The sequence below is a fragment of the Diabrotica virgifera genome, chromosome 5 (assembly GCF_917563875.1).
Source record: "Diabrotica virgifera virgifera chromosome 5, PGI_DIABVI_V3a".
NCBI classification, from domain to species: Eukaryota; Metazoa; Arthropoda; class Insecta; order Coleoptera; family Chrysomelidae; genus Diabrotica; species Diabrotica virgifera.
Genome location: NC_065447.1, coordinates 67,018,825 through 67,034,085, shown reverse-complemented (window position 1 = coordinate 67,034,085; position 15,261 = coordinate 67,018,825). Strand labels below are relative to the sequence as shown.

Here is a 15,261-nt window from a genome sequence, read left to right as displayed (position 1 = left end):
TTGCCGAGGTTTTGCCATTTTTTCAGCTTCATTTCCTCGACTAAATTTAACTAAATACCATTTTTTTCGTTACAATAATTATTAACAAAACGTCTGACATCGAGGTGGTATATCTAATTTATGACCTGATAGCATTTTAACATATCAAAAAAACTTCAGTAGACATTAGACATTAGTCTCCATATTTTCATTAAGCTGTAAGGAATAAGATCGAATGAAGGAATAAATTGAAGGGTTTATTTCAAAAACAACCAATGTCACTTTTATGAAATTTTTAACTATTGGCACTACTTGATAGCAAATTAACATTTACATTTGTGAGAAACTTATCGTGACCGAACCGCCATAGTCCTAAAATTATAACGATTTGTAAATACACTGTTTTTGACTTAAACATTGACTTAAATACAGTAGAACGTCAATAATCCGGATTAATTGGGACCGGACCCCATCCGGATTATCAAATTATTCGGATTATCGAAATTATCTAAAAAAAGGCCAGTATACACATGTATATACAAGAACATTTTAAAATTTCCCATTTTCTCTTATACAGTCGAGTGTCTAGAGGTAAAGTTAATCAAAACATTTTTTTATGTTCAAACACTGTATTGTAATTTATTTATAGCAACATCTGTAAGTACAGTAAAAACATTAGACACTATTTGAGCTTTTAAAAAAATGTGTAAAAGGTTTTTGAACTGCTAGAGGTTCGTTTTTTCGAAGCGAAGTTCTTAATTCGTTTTAAAAGAATCGGATATTTTTGCTAGATACAAATCCGGATTATTGACGGTCCGGATTTTTGACGTCCGGATTATCGACCTTCTACTGTACTATTATTTTATTAAGTTTTTACTCATTTCAAAAAATTTATCTTTTGTGACATTGGTTGTTTTTGAAATAAACCTTTCAATTAGAAAGATCAATTTAGGCAACAATTTTACTTTATTCATTATACTCCTTTATTTCTCCAATTATTATTCTGCTCCAGCAAATTGTTTATAGTTTGTTTGTATTTTAGGGTCCCTCCAGGAGGAAAATAACATGAACGTTATGGAAATGATACATTCATCCCAAGGAAGTTATACAGCTCAACAATCTGAAGATAAAATATTAAATAAAAATACGCAGGTTGAACAAAGGCCTTACAAATGTAAAATTTGTTGCATGCAGTTTACTACTAGCAGCAGTTTGAAAAGACATTTGAGTACACATACTGAGCAAACAATTGACAAGCGTAAACCATACAAGTGTGAAATTTGTTTTAAGCAGTTTATTAGTAACCGTGATTTGAAAAACCATTTGAGAGGGCACACGGGAGAAAAACCGTTCAAGTGTGAAATTTGTTTTAAACAGTTCAGTGTAAATAAAACCTTAAAAATACATTTGAGAGGGCATACTGGAGAGAAACCGTACACGTGTGAAATTTGTTTTAAGCAGTTCGTTCACGGAAGTAGTTTGAAAAGTCATTTGAGAGGGCATACTAGAGAAGAACCCACAGAATTTAAGTGTGAAATTTGTTTTAAATACTTTACTCAACTACGAAGTTTGAAAAGACATTTGAGAGTGCATACAGGAGAAAAACATCACAAGTGTGAAATTTGTTTTAAACAGTTTTCTCAAGCAATGAATTTGAAAAGACATTTGCAAGTGCATACTGGAGAAAAACCGTACAAATGTGACATTTGTTTTAAACAATATAGTGACAATAATAGTTTGAAAGCACATTTGACATTGCATACCGGAGAAAAATTTAAGTGTGAAACTTGTTTGAAACAGTTTAGTCAACTACGTTGTTTGAAAAGTCATTTGAGGATGCACACTGAAGAAAAACCGTACAAGTGTGAAACTTGTTTAACGGAATTTACTACAAAAACTTATTTAAAACGACATTTGGAAATTCACAATGAAGAAACACCATACAAGTGTGAAATTTGTTTTAAACAGTTTTCTCAAGCTATTAATTTGAAAACACATATGATGAGTCACACTGGAGATAAACCGTACAAGTGTGAAACTTGTTTAAAGAAATTTGCTACAAAACCTCATTTAAAACGACATTTGGAAATTCACAATGAAGAAAAACCATACAAGTGTGAAATTTGTTTTAAACAGTTTTCTCAAGCTATTAATTTGAAAACGCATATGATGAGTCACACTGGAGATAAACCGTACAAGTGTGAAACTTGTTTAAAGGAATTTACTACAAAAACTTATTTAAAACGACATTTGAAAATTCACAATGAAGAAAAACCATACAAGTGTGAAATTTGTTTTAAACAGTTTTCTCAAGCAATTCATTTTAAAGAACATTTGATGGCTCACACTGGAGAAAAACCGTTCAAGTGTGAAATTTGTTTAAACCAATACACTGCAAAAACTAATTTAAAACGACATTATTTGAAAATTCACAGTAATTAAAAACATATATATATATATATATATATATATATATATATATATATATATATATATATATATATATATATATATATATATATATATATATATATATATATATATATATATATATATATATATATTATATCCCTTTGTACCAACTAGCCTTAATAATGAAGTACCTACCTATTTCCCATCAGCAGATATCAGGTGTCAGCCATCTGAACCGACGCATCCAATATCAATGTCAATGTCAGCGGAATCAACGACGTCCAAGCTTTCTCACAACCTCAGCATTTTGCTAATTGTATAAAACCATCTGTCTGCTTTAATTTGTTGTTCGTAATAATTTAGATTTAGTACATGTAACTTTGATTCTTTGTATTTTCAAAATAAAATATTTTTTAAAAAGTCTAAAAAGTTTTAAGTGATATAAAAATTGGCGCAGTCAGTAAGATCTGGAAACGTTGTTAGAACACGGAAAGGCCTAACTGACAACGGTGGATTCCAATCCTTTGATTCAGAAACGAACCATCCAAAAGGCAGAGCCGTCATCACTTTGCAGATATCTACGGATTAGGAACACCTGGTGAAGCCCCTGGTAGAGACGCTGTCGAGAACAAGACGACTAGATGTTTTTGGATTTAGTCTAAGTCTAATATTGAATCATCTCGTATATTATTATTACATTATTGTACATTATTATTATTATTGAATACTGTTCGATATTCCAATATTGATTATACTGAAAATCAATAAAGACAACTACATATTTATTCTCATTACTTGACGTTTATGTTGTAAATCGTCAACTTTTTATTTATTTATTGTTGTTATAAAACGCCTGAAACACGCACTCTTCGCTCATCGGGCAGTTATTATAAAAACATTTTTTAATATTAAATACAACCACTAAATATTTTTCTGATTAAGCCTTTTTAACCATTTGACGTTTATACTGTAAATCGTCAATTTTTTATTTATTATTGTTGTTATAAAACGTCTGAAACACGCACTTTTCGCTCATCAGACAGTTATTATAAAAACATTTTTTTGATACAACTACTAAATATTACTTTTTATTATCAATATTGTTATTATATACACGTCTGAAACACGCACATTTCGCTAATCGGACAGTTGTTATAAAAACATTTTCTGATATTTCTTATTATTGCTGATTATTATTTGATATTTAAATTGATTGATTTGACCATTCTTTATTATTATTGTTTGATATATTGATTATTTTGTATTTAAATTGTTTTATTTGACCTTTTTTTTTTCTATTTTTGATATATTGACTACCTATTTTATTTATATTGATTTATTTGGCCATTTTTATTATTCGAGATATTGATTATTTTATTTAAATTTATTTGATCATCATGACTGACAACAGTAACATTTCTCGCCCCGCAGTCCCCGTATCTCAAATCGAGAATGAACCCGAAGTAGAACCTTATAAACTATCCGAAATATTTTCGATCGTACCCGAATTTGAAGGCGATCAAATATTTTTACAAACTTTTCTAAATGCTTGTGATTATGCCTATAATATGTCTATGCGTGATCAAAAACAACTATTAGTAATTCACATAAAAAATAAACTTCGCGGAAGAGCAGCGCAGCTCATAAGCTCTAGAAATCCATTATCGTATCTTGAAATCAAACAACTTCTTAATTCCCACTTTGGAGACACTAGAGACCTATCTTCTCTCATACAAGATTTACAGAGAGTCAAACAACTTCCGAATGAATCGGCTCTTACATTCCTCAATCGTGTCCAAGTCCTTAACGCAAAAATGCATGCCAATATCCAGAAATCTGGCCTCACTCCTGAAGAGAAACAAGCCCCGAGTCAATGGCGCTCAATACCTTATTGACCGGCCTTGATCCAAAAATTGCACATATTGTTCGTGCTAGTAATTCGAAAGACCTTCTTCAAGCTCAGGTCCGCATCAGACGAGAGCTACAATTATCCTATTTCGAAATACAGAAAACCAATCGTCCCAATCCTCCAAGACCCAATCAAAATAATCAACCCATTAGAAGACCGAACTTTCAACCACCTAGATGCACATTTTGTGGACGTATCGGCCACTCAAACAACGAATGTCGCTCTAGACAAAATTCCCAAAATAATTCCCAGAATTTTAACGATACTCGAAATTTCAGTAGCTATCAAAACTTCGGCCCGAATAATACCTATCAAAACACTAGACCTAACGACCAACAAAGACCTCAGTTCAATCAAAATAACCTACAAATACGACCTTCTGTAATTCATAAGAACCCAAATTTTTTTAATGATAGACAGAGAGCTCATTTCGTTAACTATGAACCTGACTGTGATTATACCTCAGATCCAATTGAAAGCTATCAGTATGACGATTTTTCCGATAATAATTATCCACCTCCTGATTTCTACCATTCATTCGATAAATCGACCGATTTAATTGATAACCTAGACTATCAGGATTTTCTCGCAGTTCCAAATCAAAATCACCCACCAGATAATGCCATTTCAATGAGCTAACCTTTGTCTCAAATAGAAAATCAGATCCAAACTCTAAATTTGGACATGAACCCGTGTCTGAATTTTCCAGAACAGCAATTTCTCTGAGCCCTCCTATTGCTGTAAATTCAAAAAATCTTTATTATATAACAGACGCATCAAACAAGTTTAAACTACTTATCGATACCGGTGTTGATATCTCTATCTTTAATGAAAATACCGCGAAAAATTTCAAACCACGTTTTCCCGAAAATATTACCATACAGTGTGATACTGACCAAAACATTATTATCACCGAATCCACTTTATTCCCTTTCCAAATAGGAAACCCCCATAAAGTATTTATCTATAATTTAGATATTAGTCCAGGGCGCATCTGTTTTGAGATGGACGTTGAGAGGTGACTCAAATTTGTTTGCAGAAATTGCTTGAAAATAAATCAAATAATAATATTTGAGTTATCCTCCCTCTCAAAAAGGTCCGGAACATTGTTTAAATAATCAAAATGTCAAAAATTGAAGGAAAAATTCGATTTTTTTCTTCGTTTTTTGATTATAACTTTAAAAGTATTCATTTCCGAGAAAAGTTGTACTGACATAAAAGTTGCGTAATTAAATTTCCTACAATATAGAATTGGTTAAAAATTTAAAAAATAGTCACCCTAGTTGCAAAATAGCAATAATTTCGAAAAAACCATACAAAAACAAGTATTCGCATTTTACGTTTTTTAACCATATATGCTACATTTAGGACCTTAATATTTCTCCCAGAAAAATTTTATGATACAGGAAAACAATACTGTAAATTTCATTAAGATCGGTTCAATAGATTTTGCAAAATAAATTTTGCAATCCAGCTTTCGCAAAAAAAATTCATTTTTTCAAAATGTTACGGGACTGAAAATGAAGAAGATAGCAAGTTGAAATTTTTTTTTTGCTTATAGAAGTGTACTGTACCTTTCATTTGCAATTTTCAAAATTAAAATCGATTATTTACCAAGGCGTCAGAAAATTTTTGAAATAAACAATAATTTTTGGTGCTACGCGCAGGACAGCGGTGTTCGATTCACACAAGTTGATTTCCACCAAAATTTCTTCCAATCTTTAATATATTATTTTCTTACTCTATATTTTGTTGTATTTTAATATTTTAATTCCACAAAAATCAAACTAATTTTATTATTGTTTGTGAAATATTGTTTAAACAATTGCATATGTTTAAAAATAATAAACTTTTATTATTTAAGTTAAAATATATGAACAAAGAAAGTTTTTGCTAATAAAAGTGTTATTTCAAAGGATGTGTATGTGTTTTTATTTTGCAATAAACAAATTTATTTATTTATATCGAAATGTAATAAAAATTAAAATGTATCAATCATTATCAAAGGTCATTGGAATGCCCAATCAGAGCAAACTATCCGCTGTCCTGCGCGTAGCACCAATAATTAATGTTTATTTAAAAAATTCCTGACGCCGTGGTGTTAATCGATTTTAATTTTGCAAAATTGCAAATGAAAGGTACAGTACATTTCTATAAGCAAAAAAAATTTCAACTTGCTATCTGCTTTATTTTCAGTCCTGTAACATTTTGAAAAAATGAATTTTTTTACGAAAGCTGGATTGCAAAATTTATTTTGCAAAATCTATTGAACCGATCTTAATGAAATTTACAATATTGTTTTACTGTATCATAAAGTTTTTCAGGGTGAAATATAAAGGTCCTAAGTGTAGCATAAATGGTTGAAAAACGTAAAATGCGAATACTTGTTTTTGTATATTTTTTTCACAATTATTGCTATTTTGCAACAAGGGTGACTATTTTTTAAATTTTTAACCAATTCTATATTGTAGGAAATTTAATTACACAACTTTTATGTCAGTACGACTTTTCTCTGAAATAAATACTTTTAAAGTTATAATCAAAAAACCAAGAAAAAAATCGAATTTTTCCTTAATTTTTTGACATTTTGATTATTTAAACAATGTTCCGGACCTTTTTGAGAGGGAGGATAACTCAAATATTATTATTTGATTTATTTTCAAGCAATTTCTGCAAAAAAGATTGAGTCACCTCTCGACGTCCAAATGTACTAATATTTTTATAGATGCGCCCTGGTCTATATTGATTTTGATGGAATCTTAGGCCTCGATTTTTTTGAACATTACGAATGTACCATAGACTTCAAGAACAAAAAATTAGTTACGAATGTTAAAACATTACCTCTTTACAAAGTAGAAACTAAAACTAATTCTCGTAGCAATGATTTCCCTAATCAAATAAAAAATCAAATTAACATAGATCCCAGATCCGAACAAATATTTAATCTAACATATCATCTGCCGAATACAGATGCACTTTTGTACAAAAAAGAAAAATGACAAAGTCCATACCTCCAACACGTTAGAACACATGAATAAAAAAGAAACATTTTTGTCATCCATAGTAAACGCAAACACAATCCCCAAAATTATCGATTCTTCCGATACCGCAATTAAACCCTATTCAAACTACCCAATCCTAAATTTTCAATCAAACGATAACATTAATTATTACTCTGGTAAAATTGACCGAAACAACGACATCAAATCTCAACTTCGAAAAAAACATATTAACGAGGAAGAACGAAAACTAGTAACAAATCTTTGCTTAAAATCTAAAGACAAAATAGCTAAACCATCTGAAAATCCCTATCAACATCCGTTCAATGTTCTGCCTTATGCAATTATTTGTCCCAATAACACAAAAAACAATACCCACGAATTTACACCGTTCAAACTCATTTTTGGATATACTTCTATTAGACCACCCGAAATATTTTATAATGCAAAAACCCATGGATTTATACCTTACGCACTAATTTTTGGATATACTTCTGTTAGACCACCCGAAACACTTTATAATGAAAAAACTCTTTATGAAAGTACTTTAGGGACTTAAGTAATCCTAAGGCCAAAACCCAAAATAAGTTTATTCATCCTCCAGCCCTTTGCGTCCATTGCTGGACATAGGCCTTCCTCATTTTTGCCCATTGTGCTATATTTTGAGCACTTTGCATCCAACCCCAAAATAAGTTTATTAGCCCTTTCGAAACCCAAGAAACTCGCGTAAATTCTGTTACTTTATTAAAAATCCAATCCAATAGAACAATCAAAGTAAATTTTAATAAATGATCTATCATGAATTCCCTTTCAAAGTCCTTAGACTCATTTCAGTCATCCACTCCCAATATATGTTAACCCCAGTCAACAACACTATTGGAATCTTCTTTCATGAAGAATTCATTTTATTTATTAAGCTCAAGAGCCCTCGAATGCATAGAGCTGAGAAATTTATTTTTCCTCACAATTATTATTAAGTACATAATAATACTACACTGTACCTACTCCTACTACTATACCTAATATAGACAATATTAAATTTATTTTTATTAAACACATAATACCACACTTAATATTAAATATTTACAATATACAAATTTTATTATAGTCTTTCCATACATTTTTCTTAACTACTTGTTTCCATTGTTTTCTGTCTAAAGCTTTTTCTTTCCAATTCTCGATATTTATTACTTTTTCGTAAGTCTTCATATACTGTGACATTTAATATCCTTCCTGGTCTATCTTTCTTTCTTGATGTATTGATTTTCGTGATAGTACCCATTTTCATCATTCTTTCCTTTCCCATTCTTTCAATTTGTCCTAAATATCATATTCCATATACTCTGATTGACATCATTAATTTTTGACTCGTTATTTAAGTCTCTTATTCCATACAAAAATCAAATAGTCTGGCTAATTGACTAAGCCAAAGCCATTATAAAATAAAAAAAAAATTCTTATTATTCTTTCTACTCTATTATTATTTATTTTCACACCTCTCTATATCGCTCTTGTATTTTCTCTCCCATCTCTCTAAAAAATATATTTCTGATTTTTGTACCCATGTTTCACATGCGTAAGTAGCTGTATGCCTGATAACTGTTTTGTAGATTATAATTTTTGTTCTTCTCGAGACATATTCGAATTTCACTAATGATCGCAACACTCCATACTTTTTGTTTCCTTTTGCTAATTTTGTCTTTATCTTTCCTTCCCCGTGTCCATTTTCACATAATTTCAGACTCACCTAAGTAAACTCTGAAACTCATTCGAACAGAAGTTTTTTCATTCTATCTAAGGCAAAATTATCTTCTTTTTATTTATCTCTTTCTCCCATTATCATGCATTTTGTCTTTTCCTTATTTATTACTTATTTCCTTATTTATTAGAAGACTAAATCTTTTACCCCTTTTCTTTTCTATTATATTATTGTTCATTAATCCTTTCTTACTTGTCATTAATAGTGTTAAATCTATACATTGCCATACTTTGATGGCCATGTTAAAAGAAAATATTTTCTGCATCTTTATTTTACTTTTTCTGATTATTCCTTCTAGTATTAGATTAAAAAAAAGAGTCATTGATAATTTGTACCCTTACTGTAATCCTTCGTGTGTTTCAAAATTGCTTGGTTTATGCCCCTTGTTCGCTATTTCGTTTATTTTGTTATCCATAGGCATTTTTTTTTCATCATGACGATTTTAATTAGTAGGCTTATCTCTTTCATTAGATCGTATATCTGTTGCCGCTTTACTTTATCTTAGTCGTACTTGAACAGGACATAATACTGATGTTTATATTCGTAGCACGTAGTGTGGATTCCTTTTAGCGCAAACGTTTGGTCTCTCGTCGACCTATTATTTCTAAATTCTGCCTGATATTCGACCAATATATTTTCCTTATATTGATTTAGCTTTTTCTTATGATTTGTGTCAAGATTGTCTAAACTAACTACTTATAACAGCGCGATATCTCGTATTATAATTGTCTCTACTATAATAGTTTTCACCTTTCATTTCGTCAAATTTTGTGTATAGGACATACCCCTGCTATGGCACATTTTTCTGTTTCCCATGTGCTTTTATCAAGTTATGTATCTCTTTGGGTAGCCTTTTCTCTCCTACTTTTATCATTTCCGCCGATATTTCTGTTATTAGTTGAAAGACTGATAAATTTTCTGCTCTTTTATTTTCATTCAAATTTCCTAGACTTTTATTGTTTTCTCCCTTTATATCATTTTCTATTTCTTCCTTTGTAGAAGTTTCTATTACTACAAGGTCATATTCAATTTCATGGATTATTCTCCTTTCTTCTTCATTTTCGTATAGCAGTTGCGTAAAGAAAATTTGCCAATTTCTCATTAACTGCCTGGTTCATTTATTAATGTACCTTCATCATTTTTCATGTATGGGATATTTTTCTTATATCCTCTTTCCGTTGTTCTTGTTTCCCGATAAAAGGATTTAATGCCTTTTTTTTTGGAATCTTTCTTCGACCTCTTTGAGTTTATATTCATTGTATTTTCTTTTGTTTTTGTATATTATTTTCATCATTCTCCTCAATTCTCTGTATTCTTGTCTATTATATCTTGTCTATTTTTTGGTATTCCCTCGTCACACAATTCTTTTGTTTTCTGTTTTCTGTAAGCTTTAACTTATGTTTCTTTACTCATATTTAACACTGCTTTTTTTACGCTTTCACTTAATCTTTTCAATCTCAAAATTTTAAACGACAAATGGACCTTCTTTTTATACAAAGACATGCAACCAATCAAAGATGTTATCGACAAAAAAAATACCAGAATCTTAGACAATTTATTAGATACCACTGAAGAAAATGTACTTCGAATGCTGGCATTCAAACCTCATTCAAATCTTATTCAAACTTCATTCAAATCTCATTCAAACCTCATTCAAATCTAAAAGTCCAAACTCGCATAAGTCTCCTCAAACAAATCTCTAGTTCCGTTAACCTTAAATATACAGAAATAATGGCTGATACGAAAAATATGCTTTGAAATCAAAAACCGAAAACTTACATTCGTCAGACGGCGAATATTTCAATGAATGTATAAATAAGATAACTCGCGATGAGTATCGAAAATCAAAATCTATAGAAAAAAATTAAATAGCTGTTGCCACTTCTGTCATTAAGAGCTTCAACGCGACCATCCGAAAATTATAAATAGATAAGAATACTATAGACAACATATATAGACAAGACAGAATAGACAACAATACTATTAAATAAATTCGAGAATCAATAATGGATATCTCTGAACAATTAAAATTCTATAATTCTCAAATCGATATGCTGAACTTTTGTGAATTGCTAATTGAAAGCTATTCATTTATCGAAGATTAGTTAAATGATATAGTAAATGCTATAACTTTTGCTCGATTAAAAATATTACACATAGCTCAATCGCATTACTCCGTTTAATTTAATTAAAGCGCTTAGGCATATATCACAATTATTACAGAAAAATAATCTTCATCTGTCAATCTATACTTCGAATCTGCCTCAATATTATCGAATAACAGGCCTATCAATTACACACAAGAATTTGTTTGTCTTAATTATTCCTTTAACTGATGCAGAACAATATACTTTATATCGTCTCTATCCAATACCAATACTGGATAATCGAACAGGTTTACATTCAATTTTAACAAAAACACATAAATATATTGCGCGAAACGATAATTCATTGTTATACCTTACAATAAAAATGGTCTCGAGTCATGCAAAACCCTTCGAGCCAGAACTAAGAACTGTTACAACATACTTCCATACCCCAATCGACAACGACACCGTATGCGAAGCCCAACTTCTGAAGCGACAAGAACGCCTTCCCAGAACATGCCAGACTTCCGTAGCATTTGCTAAAAACTACAACGTTCAGAAGATCAGCATGAATTTTTGGCTCAATAATACTTTCTGACCCACTGCCCATTACCATCAAATGCGAATCCAGAGAAATAAAATCAGAAATCATCGACACCAACCACGTGCTCAAACTACAACCCACGTGCGATGCCTTTATTGGTAGTACAAGAGTACACTCACAGAAATTGATCGACGCTTACGACAATGTTACGTACAAAAGTGACCCAGTTCAAATACCATTCACTTGCTGCAATCACTTCCCAGATAAAATCCTTCCAAGACGAAGACCCAGTATCCACCTAAGAAACTCCATAGGAAAAGCGAATCACACTGAATACCAACAAACAGACACTCTGGAAGTTGCTGCCACGCGTCAACTTCCATCTTGCAAGGGGAGTTGTTATATCCCTTTGTACCAACTAGCCTTAATAATGAAGTACCTACCTATTTCCCATCAGCAGATATCAGGTGTCAGCCATCTGAACCGACGCATCCAGTATCAATGTCAATGTCAGCGGAATCAACGACGTCCAAGCTTTCTCACAACCTCAGCATTTTGCTAATTGTATAAAACCATGAGTTAGGTCTTCATTCAGATTTCGAGCGCTAATCGCTTTCCTAACTCCCAGATTCCAGCTCTGTGGTGGTCTTCCTCGTTTTTTCTTCTCTGGGGGTTGCCACATCATAGTTTTTTTTAGGCAATCTTTCGTCCCCCATTCGGCTCACATGCCCATACCATATGAGCTGTTTTCTCTCAATATCCTCAACTATAGTGCCCTCTACACTCATTTGTTGTTTTATTACTTCATTTCTTATTCTTTCGGCTCTTGATATTCTCATCGATCTTCTGATGGCATCCATTTCCATGGCTTCGATCTTTTTCTTATATTTCTCGGCTATTCTCCATAAAGTAGGATAGTTTTAACCATTGTCTCATATATGTTCCATTTTCTTTTCTTTGATATTTCTTTACTCCATAGAATCTGTTTAGACATGCTATAGCTCTTCGTGCTTGTATGATTCGATGTTCTATTTCTCGTTCGTCTTTTCCACTACGGTCGAAGATGACGCCCAGGTATTTATATTCGTCACATGGATTTATTTTTTGATTGTGTGTGCGTGTGAAAAAATGGCTTGGATGCGAGTCCGTTAGCCACAGATTTTTATTTTATTTTTACCTCAATTTATTAGTTTTGTTATATTTATACGTATTTCACTTAAATGATTATATTTGTTTCTTTCAAGTAGTTTATGAGTAATTTAAATATTTCCATTTTATGGCAACTTAGTAGATATTCTATACTAATTGGAAAATGAACTTGTGTTTGTAATTGTAATATAATTGATTTATATATCTCTCGTTAATTTTGCATTCCAAGAAAATATGGTTTAAATCTCTAATCGAAACATTATCACAAAAACATACTGATGAATTAATTATTCCTAATTTGTGCAGATGTGCCTCATATTTCCCGTGTCGAGTTTTTAATCTGACTATAGTAGAAATATCTTGCTTTGGCAGGTTATATTTAAATATGTATTCAGGTGGCGGAGGAAGTTCTTGATGTAAAGAAAAATATAAATTTTTTGACATGCTTGTAATATTTTTCCATTCTTTTTTCCATATCTTATTTATTCTCACTTTGACGTCATTTATTGCATCTGTCGATAAGATGTGAGTTAGTATCTCACCTTTTTTTATTGCATCTTTGGCCAACTCATCCACTTTCTCATTACCCAGTACACCAGCATGCCCTTTTGCCCATATAAATACTACTTCCACTTTAGACAAATTATTTTTTATATTACATAAAATTTTTGATTTGTATGAACTAAAATCAGTATTTTCAATTGCATATATTGCAGATCTAGAGTCTGTTATTATCACAGCTTTTTCAATATTATTCTCTTTGATCCATTCTAGAGCTTTTTCGATGGCTATAATCTCAGCTGTAAAAATACTACTAATACTAGATAATTTGTAATTATTATATTGATGGGTATTTTGCACATACATAGCACATCCTACTCCTGTTTGATTTTTAGAACCGTCTGTATAAATTACTGTGTAATCCACAAAGTCGCTCAGTATAGATTTTACTAAAATATTATTTAAATGATTTGATTCTGTATATTTAGGAATTATGATTCTGGGTTTTTTTATCAAAGTTTTATACGGAAATTTATAAATTGGTAATAATTTACTCTTGTGTAAATCTGTATAATTCCTGGTTTCAATGAATGCATCTGTTAGTGGTGGTGAATTTTTTATTGTCCAATATTTACTAGTTAAGTTTTCCATGTTTAATAAAGCCAGATTTGTTAAAAGGTCTGACTCAGTGTTTCTTAGCTTTATGCAGTATTTTTGAGCTAAAAATTGTCTACGTAAATTTAATGGGATTTCATTACACTCTGCTAGCATAACGTTTATTGGAGTGGATACCATTGCACTTAAACATATTCTCAAGCATCTGTATTGTATCCGATCTAAAAATTTTAAGTTCGTATTGCTTGCTGATCCATATATCCAACACCCATAGTCCACGACTGACCGAATACAAGCATTGTAGAACAATAAAGCTGTTTTGGGATCTGCACCCCATTTTCTGTTGGTAATACACCTTAGTATATTTATTTTTTTTCACACTTACCTTTGATGTATTGAATATGTTTAGTCCACAGAAGTTTATTATCTAGTACTATCCCTAGATACTTATACTGATTCACCACTGGTATAGTACGCCCACTCGAGGTTACGTTTCCCGGTGCGCGCAACCTATGCCTGGTGAAAAACATAATATTGGATTTTTCTGTGGACATTGTCATATTATTTTCATTTGTCCATTGTATAATAATTTCAACTATATGCCTCAATGATCGTAGACAGTCGTCGTAGGTTTTTTGGGTGGAGTATATACAGATATCATCTGCATATTGTAAACATTTAATATTTTCGTCAAACAAACTATGAATACTAGCAGAATATAAGTTGAATAATGTTGGACTTAATACTGAACCCTGTGGCAAACTATTTTTTGATTGTCTTCGATATCGAGTTGTTCTGCTTCAGCGCCAATTGAGAGGTATTTTGTCTTTTCTAAATTGATATTTAATCCCCATTTCTGGTATTCTTCAATTAGTTTTCTAAGCATATATTCCATGTCGTCTTTGTCATTTGAGATCATCACCTGATCATCTGCAAACTGTAAAGTATATATGCAATCCTGATCGTTCAATTGTATACCCATTCCTTTGACTTTCCTTTTCCATTGTTTCAGAGCTGCAGAGATATAAATTTTAAACAGAGTCGGAGAGATACAACATCCCTGTCTGAGACCCTTAGTAACTTCAAATTTTTCAGCTAAGAGGTTTCCGAATTTCATTTGGGAGTTTGAACCGTAATATAGATCTTTGAGAGCACTAACCAATGTTTGATGTATGTTTGATGTGCCCAGGACTTCCCATAGTTTATTTAGCGGGACTGTGTCATATGCCTTCTCAAGATCTACAAAAGTCATATGTAACTCTCTATTTGTCACAACTTTCTTTTCTATAATTTGTTTAAGACAAATA

General features: G+C 31.3%; 1 protein-coding gene across 1 annotated transcript in view; it reads left to right on the top strand.

Moving 5' to 3' along the window:
- The window catches only part of LOC126884214 (zinc finger protein OZF-like), a 55,983-nt gene extending 53,562 nt beyond the window's left edge, over positions 1-2,421 (top strand). The window contains exon 2 of the mRNA XM_050650105.1: positions 1,022-2,421. Coding sequence (XP_050506062.1) covers positions 1,022-2,421 — 1,400 coding nt within the window. The remainder of the gene's footprint in view (positions 1-1,021) is intronic.
- The last annotated feature ends 12,840 nt before the right edge of the window (positions 2,422-15,261 follow it).